Source organism: Pecten maximus, chromosome 19 (genome assembly GCF_902652985.1).
Source record: "Pecten maximus chromosome 19, xPecMax1.1, whole genome shotgun sequence".
Taxonomy (NCBI): Eukaryota; Metazoa; Mollusca; class Bivalvia; order Pectinida; family Pectinidae; genus Pecten; species Pecten maximus.
In genome coordinates, this window is record NC_047033.1 from 2,697,204 (window position 1) to 2,723,869 (window position 26,666).

General features: G+C 35.0%; 1 protein-coding gene across 1 annotated transcript in view; it reads right to left on the reverse strand.

The window, feature by feature from the left end:
• The window catches only part of LOC117318171 (spermatogenesis-associated serine-rich protein 2-like), a 52,569-nt gene extending 29,045 nt beyond the window's left edge, over positions 1-23,524 (reverse strand). Inside the window, exons 1-2 of the mRNA XM_033873192.1 lie at positions 23,416-23,524; positions 2,820-2,905 (exon numbers count right to left, since the gene is read on the reverse strand). Of these exons, the coding sequence (XP_033729083.1) occupies positions 2,820-2,905; positions 23,416-23,443 (114 nt within the window). The 5' untranslated portion in view covers positions 23,444-23,524. The remainder of the gene's footprint in view (positions 1-2,819; positions 2,906-23,415) is intronic.
• Positions 23,525-26,666: the final 3,142 nt, after the last annotated feature.

Below are 26,666 nucleotides of genomic sequence, written 5' to 3' on the forward strand. Positions count from 1 at the left end.
ACCATAAATGAACCTGGATTATATATTACATGTTTATTGGAAATACATTAAATAATACGGGCTTTTTTCCTGGACATTTATTTTAGCAGCGGTCATGTAATTGATTTGTTTTGCATTTTGTTTAACAATCACGTGTTCTTGTGTGTCTTGTTGCCGTAATAGTGCTGATCTTGGAAAGTTTGACATTCCATTTATAAAGGGGAGATTTTGAGTCATGATTAGGCCTATGTCTTTTACAAACATTGCAATACATGTATGAAATGTTTTTGTTGTCGCCGTCATCCTCAGTAACCTCGAGCTCGCCGGTCCAAAGCCAATCAAACTCCCCCAGCCGTTTCGTCTGAGAACGTTTGATCTTCTTTGGCTTGGGGAATACGGGACAATTTTGCCGTTGATGTTGCCATCACTGTCACTGACTGCAAGTCGTAATCGCTTGCCATGCGAGTGCTGCGGTTTAAAAAACCCTTGTTCACCATAGCAGCCATTTTGGTTTAGTCTTGATCATTTACGCGCTTTACATCGCGAGTGATGCACAGATAACGAATTCAAACGCTTGAAAGATCGAGCTGTTTACGGAGAAAACCCTGAAGTTTTACTAGTTTTAAAATCATTCGGAGCAGCGGTTTTTACCGTGCCTATAGTCTTAAATAATATCAAGATTTGAAGAAGTTCTTAATACAAATTTAACCAATATTTCCTACGATATTTGCACATTTTAGCGCGTGCAAGTCACGCATGGAGACAAAAATATGTACGTGATTTTTGTAGAATGAGCGTGAATCACGCACGTTTCTACGTGAATGGGAACACTGCAGTGCCACCTGACCATAAACTGTGCCACCTGACCATCCACTGTGCCACCTGACCGTACACTGTGCCACCTGACCGTACACTGTGCCACCTGACTGTACACTGTGCCACCTGACTGTACACTGTGCCACCTGACCGTACACTGTGCCACATGACCACCCACTGTGCCACATGACCACCCACTGTGCCACATGACCACCCACTCACTGTGCCACCTGACCACCCACTCACTGTGCCATCCGACCACCCACTGTGCCACCTGACCGTACACTGTGCCACCTGACCACCCACTGTGCCACCCAACCATACATTGTGCCACTTAACCATACACTGTGCCACCTGACCATCCACTGTGCCAACTGACCATACACTGTGCCAACTGACCATACACTGTGCCACCTGACCATACACTGTGCCACCTGACCACTCACTGTGCCATGCGACCATTCACTGTGCCACCTGACCATACACTGTGCCACCTGACCATACACTGTGCCACCTGACCACCCACTGTTCCACCTGACCACCCACTCACTGTGCCACCTGACCACCCACTCACTGTGCCACCTGACCATAAACTGTGCCACCTGACCATCCACTGTGCCACCTGACCGTACACTGTGCCACCTGACCACCCACTGTGCCACCTGACCACCCACTCACTGTGCCACCTGACCACCCACTCACTGTGCCACCTGACCATAAAATGTGCCACCTGACCATCCACTGTGCCACCTGACCGTACACTGTGCCACCTGACCACCCACTGTGCCACCTGACCACCCACTCACTGTGCCACCCGACCACCCACTGTGCCACCTGACCATAAACTGTGCCACCTGACCGTACACTGTGCCACCTGACCACTCACTGTGCCACCTGACCATAAACTGTGCCACCTGACCATCCACTGTGCCACCTGACCGTACACTGTGCCACCTGACCACCCACTCACTGTGCCACCTGACCATAAACTGTGCCACCTGACCACCCACTGTGCCACCTGACCGTACACTGTGCCACCTGACCATCCACTGTGCCACCTGACCACTCACTGTGCCACCTGACCATAAACTGTGCCACCTGACCATCCACTGTGCCACCTGACCGTACACTGTGCCACCTGACCACCCACTCACTGTGCCACCTGACCATAAACTGTGCCACCTGACCACCCACTGTGCCACCTGACCGTACACTGTACCACCTGACCATCCGCTGTGCCACCTGACCACCCACTCACTGTGCCACCTGACCATAAACTGTGCCACCTGACCATCCACTGTGCCACCTGACCGTACACTGTGCCACCTGACCACCCACTGTGCCACCTGACCACCCACTGTGCCACCTGACCATCCACTGTGCCACCTGACCACCCACTGTGCCACATCTCCCATGGAGGTCACATAGTACCTAATTAGTAAACATTACAGACATAGAGACAGACATGCTGATCAGATCAAACTTATCATGAAGGGGAGATAATTGGAGACTTTGCAAAATACTGAATATTGTATATATGTTTAAGTCAACAAATTCAGCTAATATTGACTTAAATGTGCTGAAGAAACCAGATAGAGTACCTTGAGAAAAAACATGATTAAGTACGTATACAAATGTACATGGTGAGAAAGACGAACCCCCATTATATTCACACCTGATTGGGGTATTAAAGCAATATATGTAGTTGAAAGGAGAGTGGGTGACCACGTTGACAATTGACCAACCAATTAATCATAATGTTATTGACTCGCTTGCTGATTATATTAATATTACAATGAAAACAAATACACGCCAAAGATGACAGATTATAAATCATGGAAAAGTACATTGTTGTTATAAAGCGAGAGATTTTGTGTACAAATTGCAAATATACATTGAAACAAAACTCATGTGAGGTGATTTAGTCTTATTATTACTTCAAGTGTAATTAGTTAAAACAAATAGAATTAACATAATCATCTAAGAAAAACAAATTTATACACAGATATTTTAAAATGTCTTACCTTTTCCTTTATGTTTTCATGAGACTGTGAGACTTCGGCCATCACTGCTTTGGTAGTGGAGTCGAAATGGATTACACCAGAGTTATCTGTTAATCATAGAGAAGTTGAAAATTATATTATACATCATATACCAGCATCACATGCATACACGTCATATATTTTAGCTCGCCAGAATGATAAATTCTGTTGAGCCATAATCTATTGCTTGAAGGTCAGATAAAAGATAAAAACCTAGCTTATACAGAAGTTCCCAAACCCTATCAAGAATTTGGCTACATTGAATCCTGTTCCTGTAAACTTGAAGACTAGCTGTCAGAAAATATATGGGAGAGTTATTTAACGGCAAACAACAATGTTGTTCTTAAATCAAGTGATGATAAGTTTGTTGCCATTTAGTTTGATGATAATCAGATATTTGTGGGAGTTATTACATGCATGGGAACCGCAGAAAACATATTTTTGTTAATCAAAGGGCCATAACTCTGCCAAATATTGTCCATCAAGAGTGGCAGTTGATCTTGGCCAGGCCCCTAAGGCATTTATCTTTGTTATCATCATATTAGAAGAAAACCTGCTAACAATTAACAGTAACTGTTCCAGTTTTTTTTTCCAGAGAAATGACAGAAAATGACGTTTTAATTTAATCAAGGGGCCATCCCATTAAGTCAAATTAAGTCAGGTAAAACTTGCAGAGCCCCTTTAATTCTTTAAACCTTATTATACCAAGTTTGGAGAAAATATGTTGCTGTTATCTATAACAAGGAAACAAAGCATGACTTCAAACATTCTTTTTTTTTAATTTTAGCATTGTGTGCAGAAATGAAACGTGATCATCATGATTAACCGGACATTGAGTGAATGTCTGTTTACTTAATTATAATTGGTCCGAGACATGAGGTAATGGTTCACTTCATCACTGACAGTAGAACAGGCTGTGATAATAGGTAATAATCAAAAAGCTGTCAACTAATTCAGATAAATCTATACTAAAATTATAAAATTGTTTTAAAAGCTGCAAAATTTCCCAATTTTGGATCTAGGGCCAATTTTGAACTCCTAAAAAGCCTTAAAGGCAGCTGCGTTTATGTATATATAAAGTCCCTGCATGCAGTATATAATATATTGCACTTATGTGCACTTGAAACAATTTTCTAGATATTTGTAAACACATCACTTCGTAAATAATCAAATATTTTAAGTCCCTGGAGGACAATATATGTGCACTTGAAACAATTTTCTACTTATGTTTCAGAACATGTATCATGATTAAATTTAATGAAAAGAATGTAGGTCTAATTATAATCGACATTCCTGTCAATCAAGTGCCCTAACAGGAATCAAACCAGTGGCATTCTGGTATGATAATCAATGACTCTGCCAGACTATTAGCTAAAAAGCATACGCTGCGTCAGCTGAGTAACACAGACTGCATTTAACACTATGTACAAATCTGAATGACTGGTTCCTTTTACAGAAATATCTATATATTGGGTAATATAAAGTTGACATTAAACAGATCTTGTTTATATTCTTTCTGCTATGTAATCAAATATTAGGTGGAAAATTGTCTGTCATATTTACAGTTAAATGAAGATGCAATGGGAAGGAAAATTAAACAGAACTTCATTCGACTACTTCCAATCAATTTGAACAATCGACCAATTACTTAAAAATGTTTGCCAACATCTCCCTATTTGAGAACAAGAAGAAAATTTATTTGATTGTTACGTACATACCTGGTAATCAATTTTTATGTTTAAATTTTCCAGCAGAGAGAGCTAGTCTTATCTATTTTTAAATGCTTTTTCAATTAGTTACAATGCAAGAGACAATCTGTACAAGATCTGTTTTTTTCTAATCAAGGCTTGAAATTTTAGCCCAAAGTAACTTCCAAACGTTGCCATCGCTTGGGTGAAAGTGTCAAGATTCTTCAAATACTGAAATTTGCCAAAATTTAACATTAACTTAAAATATTTCCAAAATACTGAATTTAGAATTAAAATATGGAAAGCATGACATTGCCAGGATTGAATATAACTGCACACATTAAAAACATTGACTCCTTTAAAAAGAAATTACCTTAAAATATAAATTTTGTTCTTCTGGTGAACTAATTGATTTTTCAGAATAGTGTGAATAAAGGATTTTTACTGATGATTTGTTTCCAAAACTCAAGAAGTTTATATAATTATTTCAAATAAGGAATGCATGGTTGACAAGTTTCTTATAAATGCCGATTGATATATATGGTTCTGAGCTGTAAAATTTTGATAAACATTGATTTTTCAAAATACAGGTCTGAAGAAAATATGGATCAAAATGAATAGGAAAAATTGAACTCAATTCATCACTTCACAAAGTCATCAGAAGCAAAATTCAACAATTTGAAGACAATATATATATGGCACTGGTTGACCAACAATGATTATATATAATAGACAACGCTTGTTATGGTGTGAATAATTGATTTGTTTCTCAAATACTTGTACCAGCCACTGTACGGAGCTGTGTAACAGTATATAAGACTCCAGGATAAATAAATCATGATCAATGATGTGTTTGAACTCAATCCGACCTGATACTGTGTCAATGCACCTAGGCATAGTGGTAATTTAATGTTTGGGTTTTTCATGCATGCACTGTATTGACAAATTAGGACGGAAAATACAGAGCCAGACAATTAAGTTTTGTTAGTTATACGTATACAGAGTCTGTATTTTACACAACCATATCTTAGGATTCTTTTTTGTCTCATAATTTCTTATCAAACATCTGTGACAATTTTTTTTTGTCTCATAATTCCTTATCAAACATCTGTGACAATTCTTTTTTGTCTCATAATTTCTTAGAAAATCATAAATATCTGTGACTAAATTTAAGTTCTAAACAGTAAGTAACATATGTAACTGAAATCACATTTCTTCTTTTTTTTCAATGTAGACATCTATTATAGATCATGCTAATGGATTTTATCCATATTTTGAACTCACTTCAACAAACTATGAGATGAAATATTTAAGGAGGCATCATCAGCGATCGATACGAATTGGCAGAGCAAGGACAATGGAAATAGTAATCAAGGAGTTCGAATTGCAAATTCATTCAAGAAAGCATAGATGTTTAGTGCATGCCAAAGTATCAGGACAATCAAGTGAGGATAAAAATTTATTACAGTAACAATTATGCCCTCAATTTTGACCCCAGGAGGTTGAAACACAAACTCATACATGAGATTGGTTGTAAATATGTGTTTATGGAGTTCTGGGGCTATAAGAAAATTAATGGAAATCTATTATCGCACATCAAAATTCTGTTTATATATACAAATGTGATCTCACTTTTTACACATACCCCACCCCCAACCCAATTAAACAATTTTTCTCATCATGATTTAAGATAAAATGGTTTTGGTTTCTGAATTTTTACAAAAATAAACGAAATATCCTTAAAACTATTAAGCGTTACCCGATTAAGTGGAAGGTACTGTACATACTCGTTAACCCAGTCCTAACATTAACGCTCGATCAGCTCTATCAATAGCAACCAATCAAATACCACCATACATATACTATTTCGGGGATCCTGTCATGGGGGCTAATATAAACACCAAAAGATGCAATATATGTGTTACTAATTGTCAATAAATTTAACGGACAAATACACATCTTGAATAGTCTGCACATATTAATGCAGGTGTCTGATTTTAGAAAGTCCTTCAAATTATATATGTGAAACAGTTCTTTCACTATCAATGACTGTCAGGACTGTGGGTTACCGACAATCATGCATTATATAATATATATATACATGTATAACTATACATGTACACTTCAAGCAAATCCTATAAATATATCCCCTCTCCAACTATATCTCCTTGCTGACTCAATACGAAGGCTAAATTAGAGCCATCAACAACGTTTAATTTGATATACGTAATAAATATTTTAATAGCTAAAAGTTACCTTCTCTTCTCACTGCACCTTAATCTTGCAGTAAACTGTTTTGTGGGACTGAATGTATATACATAATTAGTAGATTAATAATTAACATCTAAATGACACTGTAGTCATTAATAGTTTGTTATTGTTTTGTTTGGTGTCCAATGAACAGCTATATGATATAACGACATTTAAGGATGGTGTAGTCATTTGATCATCATGCATGTAAAAAAAATACATGTCTATTGATTTTCTCCATCTAGCTAAATATGCATGTGTATATATATCAGTCTAATCTGTCCAAACGACCATCTCTATTAAGCGACCATCTCTATTAAGCGGCTTGAGTCTCTGTTCTAAGCGACCATTTCAATTCCACCCGAGCGTTTTCGCTATATATTTTAACTGTATTAAACGACTCTCTGTTTACGCAAAACAAAAAAATTCAACATGACAAACGACTGCAATCAATATGGCTTTATCTTTTCGAACTATACACGTGTTGATTATATTTGTACATTTTTACAGTCTGAATTGTCTACCTCACTAGGTTTGCTTCTGAAAAACAATGATTTCAGAAGCTGTGAGTGAAAGTAAAAAAAAATGATAGCTGTTTAAACAAAATTTAGAAGTTGTTTATAAAGATAAATAAGAAAGAAGAACCAGATATCAACTGAATATCAATAGTTTGTTGTTTTATATATATATATGGCACACTCAATCTCCAAATTAACTACATTTAAATCTCCTTAACATGCCAACAGGAGCTTCCAACATTTCAATATATTTAATTAATAACAGAAGACATTTAATATCCGAGTTTAAATATTTGAATTCAATATCAAAGGTTTGTACATATACACACCAATTTACAGTATGTTTTACATATCAAAGGTTTGTACATATACACACCAATGTACAGTATGTTTTACATACATATATTTTGCAATCAAAAATACATTTCATGTTTATATTTGAGGTCAATATAGAGATTCCTTGCTGTATATAAACTGACCCTGATTATATTTCTGTACTTAAAATAGATTACTGAGTGCCAAACAAAACGGATATATTCCTTGTTTAAATCAATAACTGTTAAGGTGTTTTGCAGCAGACAAATCGGTGAAATGTCAAGTAAATGGATTTAATTGGTATAATGCTTCATAAAGGATTAGGCACTATACCTGGTATTGATTGGAATACCTGACATTCCTTTCCTTAATTATAAGCTAACAATGCTTAACAACTGGCACATCTGGGCCCAGATGTTCAAAAGGTGATAGGCTAATTACAGTTTAACAACAATATTAAAATCCCGATAAAATAATTTCTAGTAAAACTTATTTGACAAAATGTTCTTAAACTATATACAGTAAAACCTGTTGTAACGGCCACCTTAAATAAGCGGTCACCTCCATTAAGCGGCCAGTCTGTGGTCCGCCCGATGGAAAACACTAAGCTGTCACCTGCTCTAACGGCCACCTTAAATAAGTGGTCACCTCCGTTAAGCGGCCAGTCTGTGGTCCGCCCGATGGAAAACACTATATATATATATAACGAACCTTAAATAAGCGGACACCAGTCTAACGTGGCCAACGGCCACAAAAATCTTCCCCGAGTTGTTGTATCATCCTGTATTAAGCGACCATTTTGTCCGGAAGTAGACATCCGCGATGATCACATGACCAGGTATTTTTATCAAATTCATCAAAACTTTTATCTTTGTTGGTTTTCATTTTAAAATACACTGTACATGGTATATTGTTATCAATATCAATAATATATAAGTGCATTATAAAATGATAAATTTAATAAACTGTTGATAAAAAGAATTGGGCAACAGGCCATTCCTGGCCAACCTGGTTTAAGCAGCCACCTGTCTTAAGCAGCCAATATCTGTCGGTCCCTTGGGTGGCCGCTTAATACAGGTTTGACTGTATATAACACCTACCAGTCTCTTCATACCTGCTTATTCTGAAGGATATACACACATATGTGAAGGAGAAATGACATTTTGTCACTAATCAAGTGATTAAGCTAATAAACTTTTGAACAACTGGGCCCTGGTGTATATATATATATACAGTTACAGTAGAAATAATGAGATCAACACGGCATTTTCGCTAACGTTTTCAGGCCTTGCTGGCCTATAGTTATATATATAGTTATATATAACACAGTATGATATGTGGTCAGTATTTAAATGACAACCTGAGCTGTAGGTTCAATGTTATCAATTACAGAAGCTTTTTTAAAGGCCATTAATATATATAATGACTTGGAAATGGAACATTATCCATTTTTAGCCTTCATCACACAGGTTTTAATTAATGAAAGAATGTGTATACATACCGTATTCTGAACTCTTCAAACATATATAAGATAGCAAGGATGCTGAACAAAACTGAACTGATCATGATGACAGACCTCACTGATCATATTGCAAGTGGGAATGATTCTCAAATTCCTCAGCTCACTATAAACTATGCATGCTCATCTAAATAACATGAATCTTATATCATGATGATCAACCTATCTTTGAGGCCTTTCCTCATTAGCATTATTTAAAATAGCTATCTTATTGGTATTGTTCTCGATCAAGCGATTGTTATTTACAATTTATTATTATTTCAATTTCTATGTTAAATTACTGATTTGAATTTCATGTCACCTAGCTGGTTGATTAATTAAAGTTTTGACCAATAAACACCTGATTATTCTTAATAGCCCAGGTAATTAACACCATCACTGATCAAGTGTATACATGTAGGTATATATGTATATGGTGGCATAAACATTATACCAAATTAGGGCCATAAGTAATTATATATGATGGATATATCCAGGCCTAATTACATATTATATCAAATAATTGGGAGATATATATATATGTGTCATCATGGTCATCTGGTTATAATTTATGTTCTTACATCATTCAAGAATATGCTCGAATTTGAAATTAACCTTATACTAATAATATAACTAAAGTATTATACTGATATAATTTAAATTAGCTTCCAAAACACCAGTTGTACATGATAAACAACATACAAAATACTGTTTACTCAGCATGAAAAAAAATCAAACTCTATATATATAGTACTGTAAAAATGGCCTAGAACATCAAAATAACCAAACTTCATTGTACAATCTTCCTTTTTGTGATAAATAATAAGACTACAATACCTTATATATATAATTAACTAGGTCTACATATCAATTATTTTCCTATCAATTTTTAATAATCCAGGGTAATTGCTTATAAATTAAACTCAGACCTAGCTAGCTTATCTCTTTAATTTAGGGGTCATGAAATTTTTTTAGAAATCCTGAGTATTTGAGCCTTGATCAGGTGAGCATATTTTGTATAGATTTTTTTCAATTACTGATGGGACTGGATTTTTACTTTGAGTTGAGACGAGACTGAGTTATTCAGCAGTGATTTTATACACTACACACATAAATAATTTATATTTTGTTACTTTCATGTGTTTTCTGTTACAATGTGTGATATTGGAGGAAATGAGGTTTGACCATGCTTTATGCCAATAAGTGGGTTCTCATCACCTAACAATTGTACCACAGATACAACATAACAATGTGTATAGCTGACGAATTTGTAAACTCAGCATATAATGTCAACAAGATTTAATGGACGAATGTTATTGTTCAGTTGTTACACAATTGATGTCATATAGATCGCAGGCAATCGCGATAACAAGCAGTACACACACAGTACTGCAGTGTATCTTATCGTATGGTCAAGGTCCACTTAAGTGACAGCTATATAGGATTTTGACAGTCGACTCATGATATGCACAATTATTCAATACATTGTAACATATTTTTTTAGAATACAGTACAGTATCAATTTTATACCAACAAGGTAACATTTAATCGAGATATTGATAAGGCCTGTCGTCATATTTTGGAGGGGAAATTTTTAAAGAAACAATATCAAATCGAAAGTTTTTACTGGCAAACTAACATGAATGCTCCAAATTAAACCATGAAAGAAAGTATAAATGAACATTTCATGTTACACATTATTCTTAAATAAAAAGACTAGAAATATTGAATATTAATGAGGGATATACAACACTGCAGGTTATCACAATGTCTGACTAGGTGAGTTATTATTTGGCTTTTGGGGTTATTATAATAGAAGAAAATGGATGGGATGTTCTTATAATAATCAATACAGCACACATATATTCTGAATATTCGATAAGATTTTAAGCATAAATATGGATATAAAAATCCCGAAATCTCATCCCAGACGATCCCTCAAAAATTACATGTATATATATAATTAGGCCTGAAAACGTTAGCGAAAATGCTGTGTTGATTTCATTATTTCTAATATTTACACAATGCACAACGTCCTTTAAAGTTTTCACTTATAATTATATATACACTAATTAAATGATCTTGAATACTACAGCCATTTTTTCCACAAAAATACAGAACATCTATGGATTTAGAGATAGAAAATTGAAAATGTGTCATCAAAATTAACCTCTTCAATTTTAATATCAATTCAAACAAGCGGAAACTGTGGGACTCGGGGAGAACATCCAGACTAGGTCAATTAGAGATAGAAAATTGAAAATGTGTCATCAAAATTAACCTCTTCAATTTTAATATCAATTCAAACAAGCGGAAACTGTGGGACTGACAGGGCGTAGATCCAGACTAGGTCAGTGAACTATATAAATCCAGATAGCTCAATATTACTTCTTAATGTGTATTGTAGTTAATGTTCAATAGAGGATTTAAACCTCTTACAATAGTACTCCCAAGATTTATACAGAAAGGTGAATAATATTTCAAGCTAATGCTATAAGTATCATCCATTGTACAATGTACTAAATCTAAGTTGGATGTTGGATTATATATATAGTCATTACAAGTCAGTATACGGTATACGTAGTGGTCACAGATCAGAATAGGTCAAAAAGCAATGTCATTTAAAACCTCAAAAACTATTAGGGCATTTAGGTTCAATTAGGACAGGTACATTTTTTTTATAAGTAAACATTATTTTACAATTAAATATCTAAACAGAAAATGTGTTTCAGGTTTTAACAGTATTTAAATCATGATGATTTAGCGATTATATAATATACAGGCGTAGGCCCACTTCAGATGTGAAATTATGTGCCAAGAATGCAGAGTTCAATCTAATGATGACTTTGGACAGGAACTAATTCTATAGTGCTTGACAGACAAATCACATATAGCATCTTATAATTCACAACTGATGGTACTAACATTGGGGAGTAACGTGAATAAAGTCAGAAATATCATGAAGTTAATATACTGAAACGAAAAAGAAACGCAACATGGAAAATTGTGATTAATTTTGTATTTGTATTCAAGACCGGGTTCTTAGGTTGGCACACCTGCGTAACAGGAGATTAACGGCCGCTGAAACGGCAAGGAATACGATTGGTAATCATAACCGTCGAATTCATCCCCAAACAGTGATCAACAGACTGCGTGAGGCTAATTTGCGTGCAAGGCGACAGTACGTTGGTTTACCACTAACACCGCAACGTCGAGCACGTCGTATGCAATGGGCAACGGCACATATGCCCAGACGTTTTCCTATGAGACGTTGGAGGTCTATGCTCTTCACCGATGAATCTCGATTCACGTTATTTCGAGCAGATGGCCGTCAACGTGTGTACCGGCGTCGAGGCGAACGTTTTGCTGACGCCTGTGTTTTGGAACACGACCGATTTGGGGGTGGATCAGTTATGGTTTGGGCGGGAATCTCCCATGGTTTGAAGACGCCTTTGGTGATAGTCAATGGGAATTTAACGGCCGTACGCTATCGGGATGAGATCCTTAGGCCCCATGTTGTGCCGTTTGTTAGGCAGCATCATCTAACCTTTCAGCAAGATAACGCGAGACCACACGTTGCAAGAGTCTGTAGAGACTTTCTTGCGACACAGAACATTGTTCCTATAGATTGGCCTCCATATAGCCCCGACCTGTCCCCAATCGAGCATTTGTGGGATGAATTAGACAGAAGAATTCGAAATCGCCGTAACCCCCCAAATACCCTCCCTCAGTTAGCAAATGCACTCGTCCAAGAATGGAATAACATTCCAATACGGAAAGTCAATGCCCTGATGAACTCAATGCAACAAAGAATTAGAGATGTGATAACTGTTCGAGGAGGACACACACGATATTAGGGCACGGTTTCAAAACTGCTGCCATTTCAACTTGGATTCACGTAGGGTACTACCAATCATGACCTTCTAGCAAAGTGACCTGTTCTTAAAAATCTCTAAACATTTAAAGGATGTTACATCAATATTCAATATTAACTATTACATATGAAATTTAAACATAATGCTCACAAGTATTATTTTATTAAACCTACAATTTGAAGTTGCGTTTCTTTTTCGTTTCAGTATATATATATGAACAATATAAAAAACAAACCCAAAAGTATGAAGTTCTATAGTGATAAGCATGTATTAAAGAGATATGCCATAACCCAGACAAACTTTTTTCTTTATGTATATATACGGTAGGTCAATTAAGGTCAAAACGTAGGTCACTTGACCTACTTCCATTACATGACACACCAATGCCAAGGTAACTCATGATCACCTAAATATGAGTGAACTGTTTGATTGTTTGTTTGGTTTATCGCCTGTGAACAGTCAGGGTCATTTGTGGTGGGGTCTCCATGTATAGTAACTGGCTATGGTACGATGGCCGCAAGAGCCTGGCAAAATGAAATGAAAAAACTGTAACACTTTTTTTCATGGTACATTTTTTTCACATCTTTTTGTACCATTGTATGGTACAGAAAGATGTGAAAGCGAAGTTGAAATGAGTCAGTCTCTTTTGTATCTTTTTGTACCAAAAAGCGGCCGAAAACAGCCATGGTACAGAAACATATGAAACGGCCAGTCATAAGGGTTACTGAGTTTGACAAATGACTCCCAGATAAAACTGTCATCACATAGATATAGCCTGCCAATTAGTATCCGGAATGTCTGGCTACTAAGTGATCCAATCATCATTTATATTGATGGGGGGCCTGCAAAATGGTCAATTGTCTATTTTAACTTTTAAATGACTTTTCATTTTAAAAATAACGTGTTTAATATTTTTTTCCAGTGAGGAATTATCTGTACTTACATTGTCAATGTATCCAATCTGCCTCAACTTCTCGAGTACAAGAAACTATAAACACCGATGGGGTCCGTTTTGGGGAAATGGGACCATCAATTTTATTACGTAATAAAAACTTCTCGAGTAAAAGAAACTATAGACACCGATGGGTTTCGTTATTACGCTTTTAGCAATGAAATATCGAAAATTAATCATGCTATAAAAGTGGAATGAGGTTTAAGCAGCCACCTGTCTTAAGCAGCCAATATCTGTCAGTCCCTTGGGTGGCCGCTTAATACAGGCTTGACTGTATATATATATAACACCTACCAGTCTCTTCATACCTGCTTATTTTGAAGGATTATATACACACAAATGATTTGAAGTGAAGGAGAAATGACATTTTGTCACTAATCAAGTGATTAAGCTAATAAACTTTTGAACAACTGGGCCCTGGTGTATATATATTTATAGTTATAGTAGAAATAATGAAATATCGACGCGATCAACACGGCATTTTCGCTAACGTTTTCAGGCCTTGCTGGCCTATAGTTATATTATATAGTTATACATGTATTATACAGTATGATGTGTGGTCAGTATTTAAATGACAATCTCATAACAGAAGACCATTAATATATATATATAATGACTTAGAAATGGAACATTATCCATTTTTAGCCTTCATTACACAGGTTTTAATTAATGAAAGAATGTGTATATATATATATATACATACCGTATTCTGAACTCTTCAAACATATAAGATAACAAGGATGCTGAATAAAACTGAACTGGACATGATGACAGACCTCACTGATCATATTGCAAGTGGGAATGATTCTCAAATTCCTCAGCTCACTATAAACTGTATGCATGCTCATCTAAATAACATGAATCTTATCATGATGATCAACCTATCTTTGAGGCCTTTCCTCATTAGCATTATCTAAAATAATTATTTCATTGGTATTGTTCTCGACCAAGCGATTGTTATTTACAATTTATTATTATTTCAATTTCTATGTTAAATCACTGATTTGAATTTCATGTTACCTAGCTGGTTGATTAATAAAAGTTTTGACCAATAAACACCTGATTATTCTTAATAGCCCAGGTAATTAACACCATCACTGATCAAGTGTATACATGTAGGTATATATGTATATGGTGGCATAAACATTATACCAAATTAGGGCCATAAGTAATTATATATGATGGATATATCCAGGCCTAATTACATATTATATCAAATAATTGGGAGATATATATACACTACTGTATATGTGCCATCATGGTCATCTGGTTATAATTTATGTTCTTACATCATTCAAGAATATGCGTGAATTTGAAATTAACCTTATACTAATAATATAACTAAAGTATTATACTGATATAATTTAAATTAGCTTCCAAAACACCAGTTGTACATGATAAACAACATACAAAATACTGTTTACTCAGCATGAAAAAAAATCAAACTCTATATATATAGTACTGTAAAAATGGCCTAGAACATCAAAATAACCAAACTTCATTGTACAATCTTCCTTTTTGTGATAAATAATAAGACTACAATACCTTATATATATATATAATTAACTAGGTCTACATATCAATTATTTTCCTATCAATTTTTAATAATCCAGGGTAATTGCTTATAAATTAAACTCAGACCTAGCTAGCTTATCTCTTTAATTTAGGGGTCATGAAAATTTTTTAGAAATCCTGAGTATTTGAGCCTTGATCAGGTGAGCATATTTTGTATAGATTTTTTTCAATTACTGATGGGACTGGATTTTTACTTTGAGTTGAGACGAGACTGAGTTATTCAGCAGTGATTTTATACACTACACACATAAATAATTTATATTTTGTTACTTTCATGTGTTTTCTGTTACAATGTGTGATATTGGAGGAAATGAGGTTTGACCATGCTTTATGCCAATAAGTGGGTTCTCATCACCTAACAATTGTACCACAGATACAATATAACAATGTGTATAGCTGACGAATTTGTAAACTCAGCATATAATGTCAACAAGATTTAATGGATGAATGTTATTGTTCAGTTGTTACACAATTGATGTCATATAGATCGCAGGCAATCGCGATAACAAGCAGTACACACACAGTACTGCAGTGTATCTTATTGTATGGTCAAGGTCCACTTAAGTGACAGCTATAGGATTTTGACAGTCGACTGATATGCACAATTATTCAATACATTGTAACATATATTTTTAAAATACAGTACAGTATCAATTTTATACCAACTAGATATATAGGTAACATTCAATCGAGATATAAGGCCTGTTGTCATATTTTGGAGGGGAAATTTTTAAAGAAACAATATTAAATGGAAAGTTTTTACTGGCAAACTAATATGAATGCTCCAAATTAAACCATGAAAGAAAGTATATATGAACATTTCATGTTACACAGTATTCTTAAATAAAAAGACTAGAAATATTGAATATTAATGAGGGATATACAACACTGCAGGTTATCAATGTTTGACTAGGTGAGTTATTATTTGGCTTTTGGGGTTATTATAATAGAAGAAAATGGATGGGATGTTCTTATAATAATCAATACAGCATACATATATTCTGAATATTCAATAAGATTTTCAGCAAAAATATGGATATAAAAATCCCGAAATCTCATCCCAGACGATCCCTCAAAAATTACATGTATATATATATAATTAGGCCTGAAAACGTTAGTGAAAATGCCGTGTTGATTTCATTTGCCGTGTTGATTTCATTATTTCTAGTATTTACACAATGCACAACGTCCTTTAAAGTTTTCATTTATAATTATATATACACTAATTAAATGATCTTGAATACTACAGCCATTTTTTTCCACAAAACTACAAAACATATATGGATTTAGAGAGAGAAAATTGAAAATGTGTCATCAAAATTAACCTCTTCAATATTAAATCAAACAAGCGGAAACTGTGGGACTCAGGGCGTAGATCCAGACTAGGTCAGTGAACTATATAACTCCAGATAGCTCAATATTACTCCTTAATGTGTATTGTAGTTTATGTTCAATAGAGGATTTATAAACCTCTTAATAATTACAATAGTACTCCAAGATTTATACATAAAGGTGAATAATATTTCAAGCTAATGCTACAAGAATCATCCATTGTACAATGTACTAAATCTAAGTTGGATGTTGGATTATATATACATGTAGTCATTACAAGTCAGTAGTGGTCACAGATCAGAATAGGTCAAAAAGCAATGTCATGTTCCCATTTAAAACCTCAAAAACTATTAGGGCATTTAGGTTCAATTTAAGGACAGGTAAATTTTTTTTATAAGTAAACATTATTTTACAATTGAATATCTAAACATAAAATGTGTTTCAGGATTTAACAGTATTTAAATCAAAGATGATCTAGCGAATTATATTATACAGGCGTAGGCCCACTTCAGATGTGAAATTATGTGCCAAGAATGCAGAATTCAATCTAATGATGACTTTGGACAGGAACTAATTCTATAGTGCTTGACAGACAAATCATATATAGCATCCAATAATTACAACTGATGGTACTAACGAGTAACGTGAATAAAGTCAGAAATATCATGAAGTTAATATATATAGTATACGTATATATATGAGACACCAGGAGTTCAATGAAAGTTAACCCATGCTACAAGTAAGATTTAAGTTCCAGTGAGATGTAGTGCAGGAGATCATGATCAGATTCGAAACAATTTAGTAATTTGAATAATGTACTACCGCGGTATGTCAAAGGTCAAAATGTAGATCAAATTGACCTACTTTTGATATATGACACAACTGATCCCCTATTGGCTATAGCTATATATATATGAACAATATAAAAAACAAACCCAAAAGTATGAAGTTCTAGTGATAAGCATGTATTATCTAGTGATAAGCATGTATTATCTAGTGAAAAGCATGTATTATCTAGTGATAAGCATATATGTATTATCTAGTGATAAGCATGTATTATCTAGTGATAAGCATGTATTAAAGAGATATGCCATAACCCAGACAAACTTTTTTCTTTATGTATATATAGGTCAATTAAGGTCAAAACGTAGGTCACTTGACCTACTTCCAGTACATGACACACCAATGCCAAGGTAACTCATGATCACCTAAATTTAAATGACTGTTTGTTTGTTTGGTTTATCGCCTGTGAACAGTTAGGGTCATTTGTGGTGGGGTCTCCACATATAGTAACTGGCCATGGTGAATACTTAACAGAACAACATACTGGAGGCCCGTTGCATGCCATCTAGAGAATTTAGTAGGGTAAAGTGTCTTTCCAAAGACACAACCATGACAGCACAGACTGGAACCTTTTAAATTTCTCAGCTTCCTGATAAACACAAACCGACACACCTCAAATCTTTACCCGAGATTACGTAGCCGATGCCCTAACCGACTGAGCTATCCCAGTCCCTGCTACGTTTTTTAACTCTGCATGCCCAAAGTATGACACTCCAGTTATATGCAGTACAAACAAAAGGCCTAATGCATATGGCACAATTTATTAAGAATGGAAATAACTTTAAGCACAAGTTGTAAAGCTTACACAAGTATTTACAGATGTACAGTATAACATGATTAAGCATTATAATTGTCGCTATTGATCCCAATATGATATACTTCTGTTAAACTCACAAAGTATATGTCTGAAGCAGTTTAATTCCGGGTTCATGTTTTAGACCCATCCTTTGGTTGGTCTTAAAGGAGGTTGTCAGAAATAACCCAATTCATAAATACCTAGCCCATTACATGCCATATTTTCAGGAGACCTATAAGGGAGATTAATGATTGTTTTAAGGGAGTTTTGCCTAAAATATAAGGGAGATTTGTGAGCAACATGATATCGAATATCAACATTTTTTTACTCAACTTTAAAGCAATAAACTAATTCAGCAGTCGTAGTGAAAAAAACCACATTGACGGCACATATATCGAAGGCGAAAGCAGACGTAAAGCTGCATTTTGGTAAACTGAAATTCTATTGTTTTTCAGTGGCCAATCGACAATTTGAGTCAACATCAGAATTATAAGGACATTCAAATGAAACACATTAAACTAAGTAAAATTTTAAAAGGAAAAAAAATAATCTAAAAATCACCAATTAACGAAATGGTTGTATACATAAAACACATAAAAATTTATGGTAGAGCTCTATTGCACATTATAACCTTAGAATTTAAAGACAAAGTTCTTTTGTCTCATCAAAATAAGACATTTTAACAGCAATTGGATAATTAGCGTATAAATTATGCAGCCTGTCCCAATTTCAAGCCTCTTAAATAGATGTATTTTATCAATTTATCAATGACAAATTAAAACAAACAAAAATTTGGTTTCCTTCCTGATTCCTGAAACCAGTTTTTTTTTTTTGCTATATATTTCCTAGAATTGAATTGAAGTGCATTTTTACCTCTGATGAGTTACATCTTAGTAACGAAATCAGTCATTACGTATATCATACTAAGTGGACGATATGGTTCTACACAACACGGACAGCACATTAGTGTTTCTTTCCCAGTCAGTTTTATTAAAGTACATGAAATTTTCAATGCTAGGAAATAAATTCAGCTTGTTTTCATTTTAAGCAAATGCAAAACTAACTATAATAGCCACTAAATTTTTTTTAATCAGTTGCACAGATCTATGCTATGATATTATACGGTAAAATCTGTTGGGGGGGGGGGTTCCCAAGATACAATGTTTCTTCATTACTCATGATCATTACACGATTTGGTCGCATAGATGCTTTAATAGCAGCCTTAAGACATATATAACATTCAAGCATCACACTGACCCAAATTGTACAAACGGTAACATGGACGATTTGCACAATCATCCTAATGCAAATTCTTCGAAAGTTTGGAATTACAGTTTCCACGAAATTTACCATTGGGTAGCCAAATCCAATTATTATCGATAATTGATCGGAAGAAGTAATCAAATTGTTACAAATAATCGATTAAAAAAAAATCTCACCCAACAAGGATGTCAAAGGATGACGGGTATAGACACAACTTTAACACAAACCTATAATAGTCTCCTCTCAGGTTCCATTAGGGGATTAATTATTACATTCAGTACAATTCTCAATATTTTATAATTTTAGATAGCAATTCAATTCATTCATTTATGGAAAATAATAATAAAGTTGCGACCTATTCACCCATTCAGGTATGTAGACCAAGACTATACACAATACGTAAACATTCTATAAGATCTGAACAATAAAATACTTGTATATGGAAAAAAAAAATTCTTCAATAATCTGGCATTCGTCAATTTATTGCCTTTTGTATTAATTGAAGCTAACATGTACAATTTGTTTTCATTGAAAATATTTTATTGTTTCAGAATTCAACAGCCAATAAATATAATGTAGCAATATAATCATATCTATTTATATGAAATTAAATAGCATTTAAAGATTTTAAACCGTTTGAAAGAAATAGCTTAAGTCTAAGGCTTGGTTTGGTTTCTTTTAATTGTTTAACGTCCTATGAATTGTTACTGTTTGTACAATTTGGGTCAGTGTGATGCTTGAATGTTATATACTCTTAAGGCTGCTATTAAAGCATCTATATATGGGACCAAATTGTGCAATGAGTAATGAAGAAACATTGTATTATTATGTATTTAAGGACATGTCATGTTTTTGAGGTGGAGGAAAATCGGGAATACCCGAACAAACGAGGACTGCGAACGGTACAAAATACGCCCGCCATGAAAATCGACGCATTTTATTTGAAGGAAAGAATTAACTATGAGTATGCACAATTGGGTGTGAAAAAGTAATATTAGTGGAGCAAGCTTTAAGGTTGGTACGTGATGATAATATAATATGAAGGTATAAGAGTATACATGCAGATGTGCAATGAAATGATTGTTTGTGCAAGCTGAAATGGAATGAAATCAATTGTTGTTGGATACAGTGTGGTTACCTTTTTTTACCGAGAGATATCCAAATGGCTTTGTGTGGGGAGTAGTAAACTTCAAGAATTCCACAGTTATGATCCTCTACACAAGCTTAAGGAAATTTTTAAGTTATAGAAAATTTCTAAAAATAGTAACAGTAACCTAGATTCGCAAACCACGACCTTGAAATTTGACATGTCTCAAGAACTTGTTGCAAGGAACAACTGTATGAAGTTTCATTGAAATCCATTCAGTACCGTGACAGGAAACCTCAGGACAATGTAAATGATGACGTACGAACGGACAGGGTGACGCCAATATACTGAAGTGACGTATTCGCGGAGGGCGTATAAAAAAGGCCTACGGGCAGTACCAGGCAATTGTTCCACGTGTGTTTCGAACTCGCAACCCAGTGATGGAGGGCTAGTGATAAAGTGCCTAGACACCTGAAACACTCAGCTACTGTTGCTCCTCTGTTATGGAACTGTGCATATATATACAAGTACATGGTCTGTCCTATAAGAAGTTTGTGTATAAATTCAAAAGATGATCTCCGGACCTCAGGTTCCTATCCAATTTTCAACTTAATATGTGACTTCACATCATCCCATCATTGTAACCCAATGCAGCAAGGAGCAGGGGAAGGGTGTGACTGAATTTGGTTTAAACTATAATTTAAATCCCCATAAAACTTTCCTAATAAATAGCCCCTAGGGCTCTAAGAATTGAAAATATATCCCTTACCACCGCTCTGGTATTATCGCAGATAACCCTATAGCTTTGCACATCCTATCAGGGAATTGAACCCTGCATGATCCCTAAATGAACGGCAGGTGTTACCACTGTGCCACCTGTCAATCCAATTAACCACAAAACAGAGCAGGATACATAGATTAAAGTTTTTAGAAAATAAATCTGTCACTGTACAACCAATTATGTCAACTGCAAAGAAACAAACATCTAAGTCAAAACATGAAAGTTAGAATAGTGTTTCTGCACCAGGTAACCCCTGCTCTCCTGCTTCCAAAATCATGAAACCAAAGGGAAATAACTTGTGTGTGAAGCTAGAAGGCAGTCACTCAGTTAAAGAACTGTTGATGTTAGCGTAACTTACTTAATTAGCTTATTTATTAGCTTCCTAATTAGAAGAGCATGTCAAGGTCCATGGCTGTGATCGATAGACATTGAAAATAATACTGTTACATGGATAATAGAAGGGTAGTTCACTTCATGCAGTTGAAGTTGACAAAGTCAAATTATTGTTCATTCTACTGCTATAATTAGCTAGATCGATATCAGCATAATTAAGTTATTTAAGAGTTTGTGAACATTTTTAACATTTAATTAAAACAAAATAAGAAATTCTGTAAACATGAACCAGATCTGTTAGGTTACGATTCGGAAGGGGACTTATTTGACAGGACGCGGTAGACATTCATGGGTAAAACGTAAGTATATGCCAGCTCCTGTGGGGCACCCCCATAACATGACAAGTTCAATAAAATATAGCATGCATATATATGCAACAACAATTTTGCAATAACTGTGCAGCTCAATACCAAGAAATTCTTCACTTGATCCTGTTTATAATGTCTGTGGGTCATCATGCACTCTACAATAGTGCTTTCTGACTTTTAGTATATATATATATATATATAGTATGCCTCTGTATATAATTGTAATAGATAATATGAAACATTTTCTTCGGGTTAATTGATATATTTAAAGCAACTAAAGCATTCCATATCACAACCAGTATATAATTTTATGCCGAAACTTCAAGCGTAGAATTCAACAGAGGATTTACAAACATACATTAGCCTTTAATTCAGGACTCCACTTTTGGTGAAACAACACAATAAATCCAATGCTATATTAGTGGTAAAGTCTCAATTTATAATCATATCAACAGATTATGTTTGATGGTCCACTGTCTGCATGATCATCGCTCGGCTATAAAGTCCCACAGCTACATCATATCCAAATAATCTATCCTGATACACTGATGTTTATCACAGGATGTGGGTTAAATTTAAACGAATAGCCTACGTATTGGTTAAATAACATGGTTACACAACTTATGTGTAAGAAAATGTATTTCAGCAGGCTATCCTATCTATAACCTTATAGGGATTCAAATCCCAAAGCATAAATGGATATATTCAGACAAATACAACTCTCACTTGCTTGTTAAAATAATAAACACATTTACAAAGAACAATAACCGATTGAAGCCTAATTTAACTACTGGCACCGCCTACTCGGCTACTACCTCTCGAGATTGTGTATTCAAATTATAGCTATACGTCAGTGAAATATCACGCTGCACGCGTATTCACTGGATGAAAACGCACACAAATTTCAGTCGAACATGTGTGGAAAAGATAAAAGTGAAACTCGAGCCAGTTTCCATCTTAAACGGGGTCAAGCATGTCGAGTTTCTTGAAATTTCGGTGCCAAATTCACAGAATGTTCACGCATGTGCTGTCTGAGCCTTTTGCCTCGAACTCTCTTGCAAATGAGAAACGTATGAATAAGAAACATTCTTTTATCCATATTACCTGTTTTTACGTTGTTTTTACGTGCCATTGTCTAACTTGTGAAGTGCTACAATCCTACTGTATGACACTGCCTTGCTTGAAACTGCTGCCACTGTCAACCGGAAATGCTGCCTGTGCTGTTTATATCGGAACTTCACGGAAACAGCCGAGTGTTTCCGAATGTTGTTTAATACGTGTAAAACGGGTAGGCTATTTTGCAATCATTATGCTGATTCAAGCCAACGCCTATTTTGTATTATGTTTCAAGTCCATAACACCGATTCAAATCTTGTTGCTTTCATGGTCGAATAGTTTACAACAGAAATCGTGCGTGAAAGCAGCACAACAACTATTTATAGTCTAGGATACAAGATTATATAAAGATTTATTTTGCTATAAAAAATCTACATCACGTAGGTCGCCTTACTCGATCCAAGCAATTGTTCATAATAATCGAATGATTTGAAATGAAATGTTTAAAATTTAAAATAAGAAATCTGAAACATTTTCTCATTGATTGATTCATTCATTCATACATTCAGAGACATATATCTATATATATATCTTTGATACATTCATTCATTTACACATAGATCTAACAGTTATACATGTATTATATATACATTTCTTATTTACATTATTAACGTCCCTAATTGATTCAACTCAGTGACAGCATAAAAATAAACTAACACTAGACTAGAAGGAAACAAAAAGACACGACAATATATATTTTCAAGAAGAAGAAGAAGAATATATTAATCGATATTGAAAATCAATTTATTGATATCAATGGATGAAAACTTATTAATGCAGTAGTTGTTAATATTTATAAATTGATTATAAATTTATTGATAAATGAGTGATGACTGTAACTTTATACATTATGTATGTCAGAGACCTATATAGGTCTCTGTGTATGTTAATGAGTACGTACGAGTTAGGATCGGGGACCGAGTGTGTTTATACAAAAGATATGATGATAAAGTGTGAGATTTAGTATGTGTGTGGGTAATTGTGTGTGGGAATGTATGTGGGTAATTGTGTGTGGGAATGTATGTGGGTAATTGTGTGTGGGAATGTATGTGGGTAAGTGTGTGTGGGAATGTATGTGGGTAATTGTGTGTGGGAATGTATGTGGGTAATTGTGTGTGGGAATGTATGTGGGTAATTGTGTGTGGGAATGTAAGTGGGTAATTGTGTGTGGGAATGTAAGTGGGTAATTGTGTGTGGGAATGTATGTGGGTAATTGTGTGTGGGAATGTATGTGGGTAAGTGTGTGTGGGAATGTATGTGGGTAATTGTGTGTGGGAATGTATGTGGGTAATTGTGTGTGGGAATGTATGTGGGTAATTGTGTGTGGGAATGTATGTGGGTAATTGTGTGTGGGAATGTAAGTGGGTAAGTGTGTGTGGGAATGTATGTGGGTAAGTGTGTGTGGGAATGTAAGTGTGTGTGGGAATGTATGTGGGTAAGTGTGTGTGGGAATGTAAGTGTGTGTGGGAATGTAAGTGGGTAAGTGTGTGTGGGAATGTAAGTGGGTAAGTGGTTGTGGGAATGTATGGGGTAAGTGTGTGTGGGAATGTATGTGGGTAAGTGTGTGTGGGAATGTATGTGGGTAATTGTGTATGGGAATGTATGTGGGTAAGTGTGTGTGGGAATGTATGTGGGTAAGTGTGTGTGGGAATGTATGTGGGTAATTGTGTGTGGGAATGTATGTGGGTAAGTGCGTGTGGGAATGTATGTGGGTAAGTGTGTGTGTGGGAATGTATGTGGGTAAGTGTGTGTGTGGGAATGTATGTGGGTAAGTGTGTGTGGGAATGTATGTGGGTAAGTGTGTGTGGGAATGTAAGTGGGTAAGTGTGTGTGGGAATGTATGTGGGTAAGTGTGTGTGGGAATGTATGTGGGTAATTGTGTGTGGGAATGTATGTGGGTAATTGTGTGTGGGAATGTATGTGGGTAAGTGTATGGGAATGTATGTGGGTAAGTGTGTGTGGGAATGTATGTGGGTAAGTGTGTGTGGGAATGTATGTGGGTAAGTGTGTGTGGGAATGTATGTGGGTAAGTGTGTGTGGGAATGTATGTGGGTAAGTGTGTGTGGGAATGTATGTGGGTAAGTGTGTGGGAAGAAAAAAATATTCATAAATATCAATAAATTAATTATCAATATATTGATACAGAAACCATATTTTGAAATATTCGTTTAAACATTTTATTCGATATGCTTCAATTATAGTTAAACTATCATTAATATCTAATTGATTATTAATATCTCAAAAACGACAGCATTAATTATTCAATCATTAATATTCAAAATAAATTCTTTTCCGCAACGGCGTGACAAACTGCACCTCTCTTTTCACTCTGATAAGATATCCTATCAAACAGCATTAATAAGCCGGCCCTTGACCAGTCCTTGTAGCACGTGCATCCCACCTACTTTCTATCATAAAACAAACCGCATTTTGTAAGGGACGTGTATTCTATATATAGATTATAAATATACGTCCATGACTTTGTCAACACATCTTTTTTTCTTTCCTCGGTTAACAGACACCAGCTGGCAGTGGATCAGACATGACAGCCAGGCTGTCTGGGAGAGAAAAACTCAGAAAATGTTCTACAAGAAAATGTTCATTTCATATCTACAAGAAAGTGTTTATCGTATACATTTTGATGGTAATGTGTCAACATATATATATACAAAATATCTTCTGATTCCTAGTTAAAGAGGTCAGGCAGTCGTACAATGACCACTATCGATATAATGTTGATATTTAGGCCTATATATCGCTCTCCTTTCATTTCCGCCATTTTGGAATAGTAAGACATTAAAAAAGTTTCGAATCACGTGAACTTGGCACGAATTTACAACCGACGGTTCGTACAAATTTTAAGTCAATGGTCCATTATACGCAACAGTTTGAAAGACTTTTCTTTCATTCTCTTTACATACATAGGGATTCAACATCGCAATACATATGTATATATATATATATATAATTGTCATGTAGTAATAACGACAGTACAGACAAGTAAATTGTCGAAACAATACAATAATGGTGCTTACAGTTGATGTTATAAGATAATTTATCAACTTATTTATGGAGGACAAAGAGTGAGCATTAATATTATATATCGACCGTGGAATAAGGTTTCATGCCAAGTCCCTATGCTTCGTATTTTAGCTCAATCGGTAGTGTGTTAGACCTGGTCTAGTGCACCAAGTGTCCCGGATTGGATCCATATCACAGAAATAAAAAAAAAATGGGAT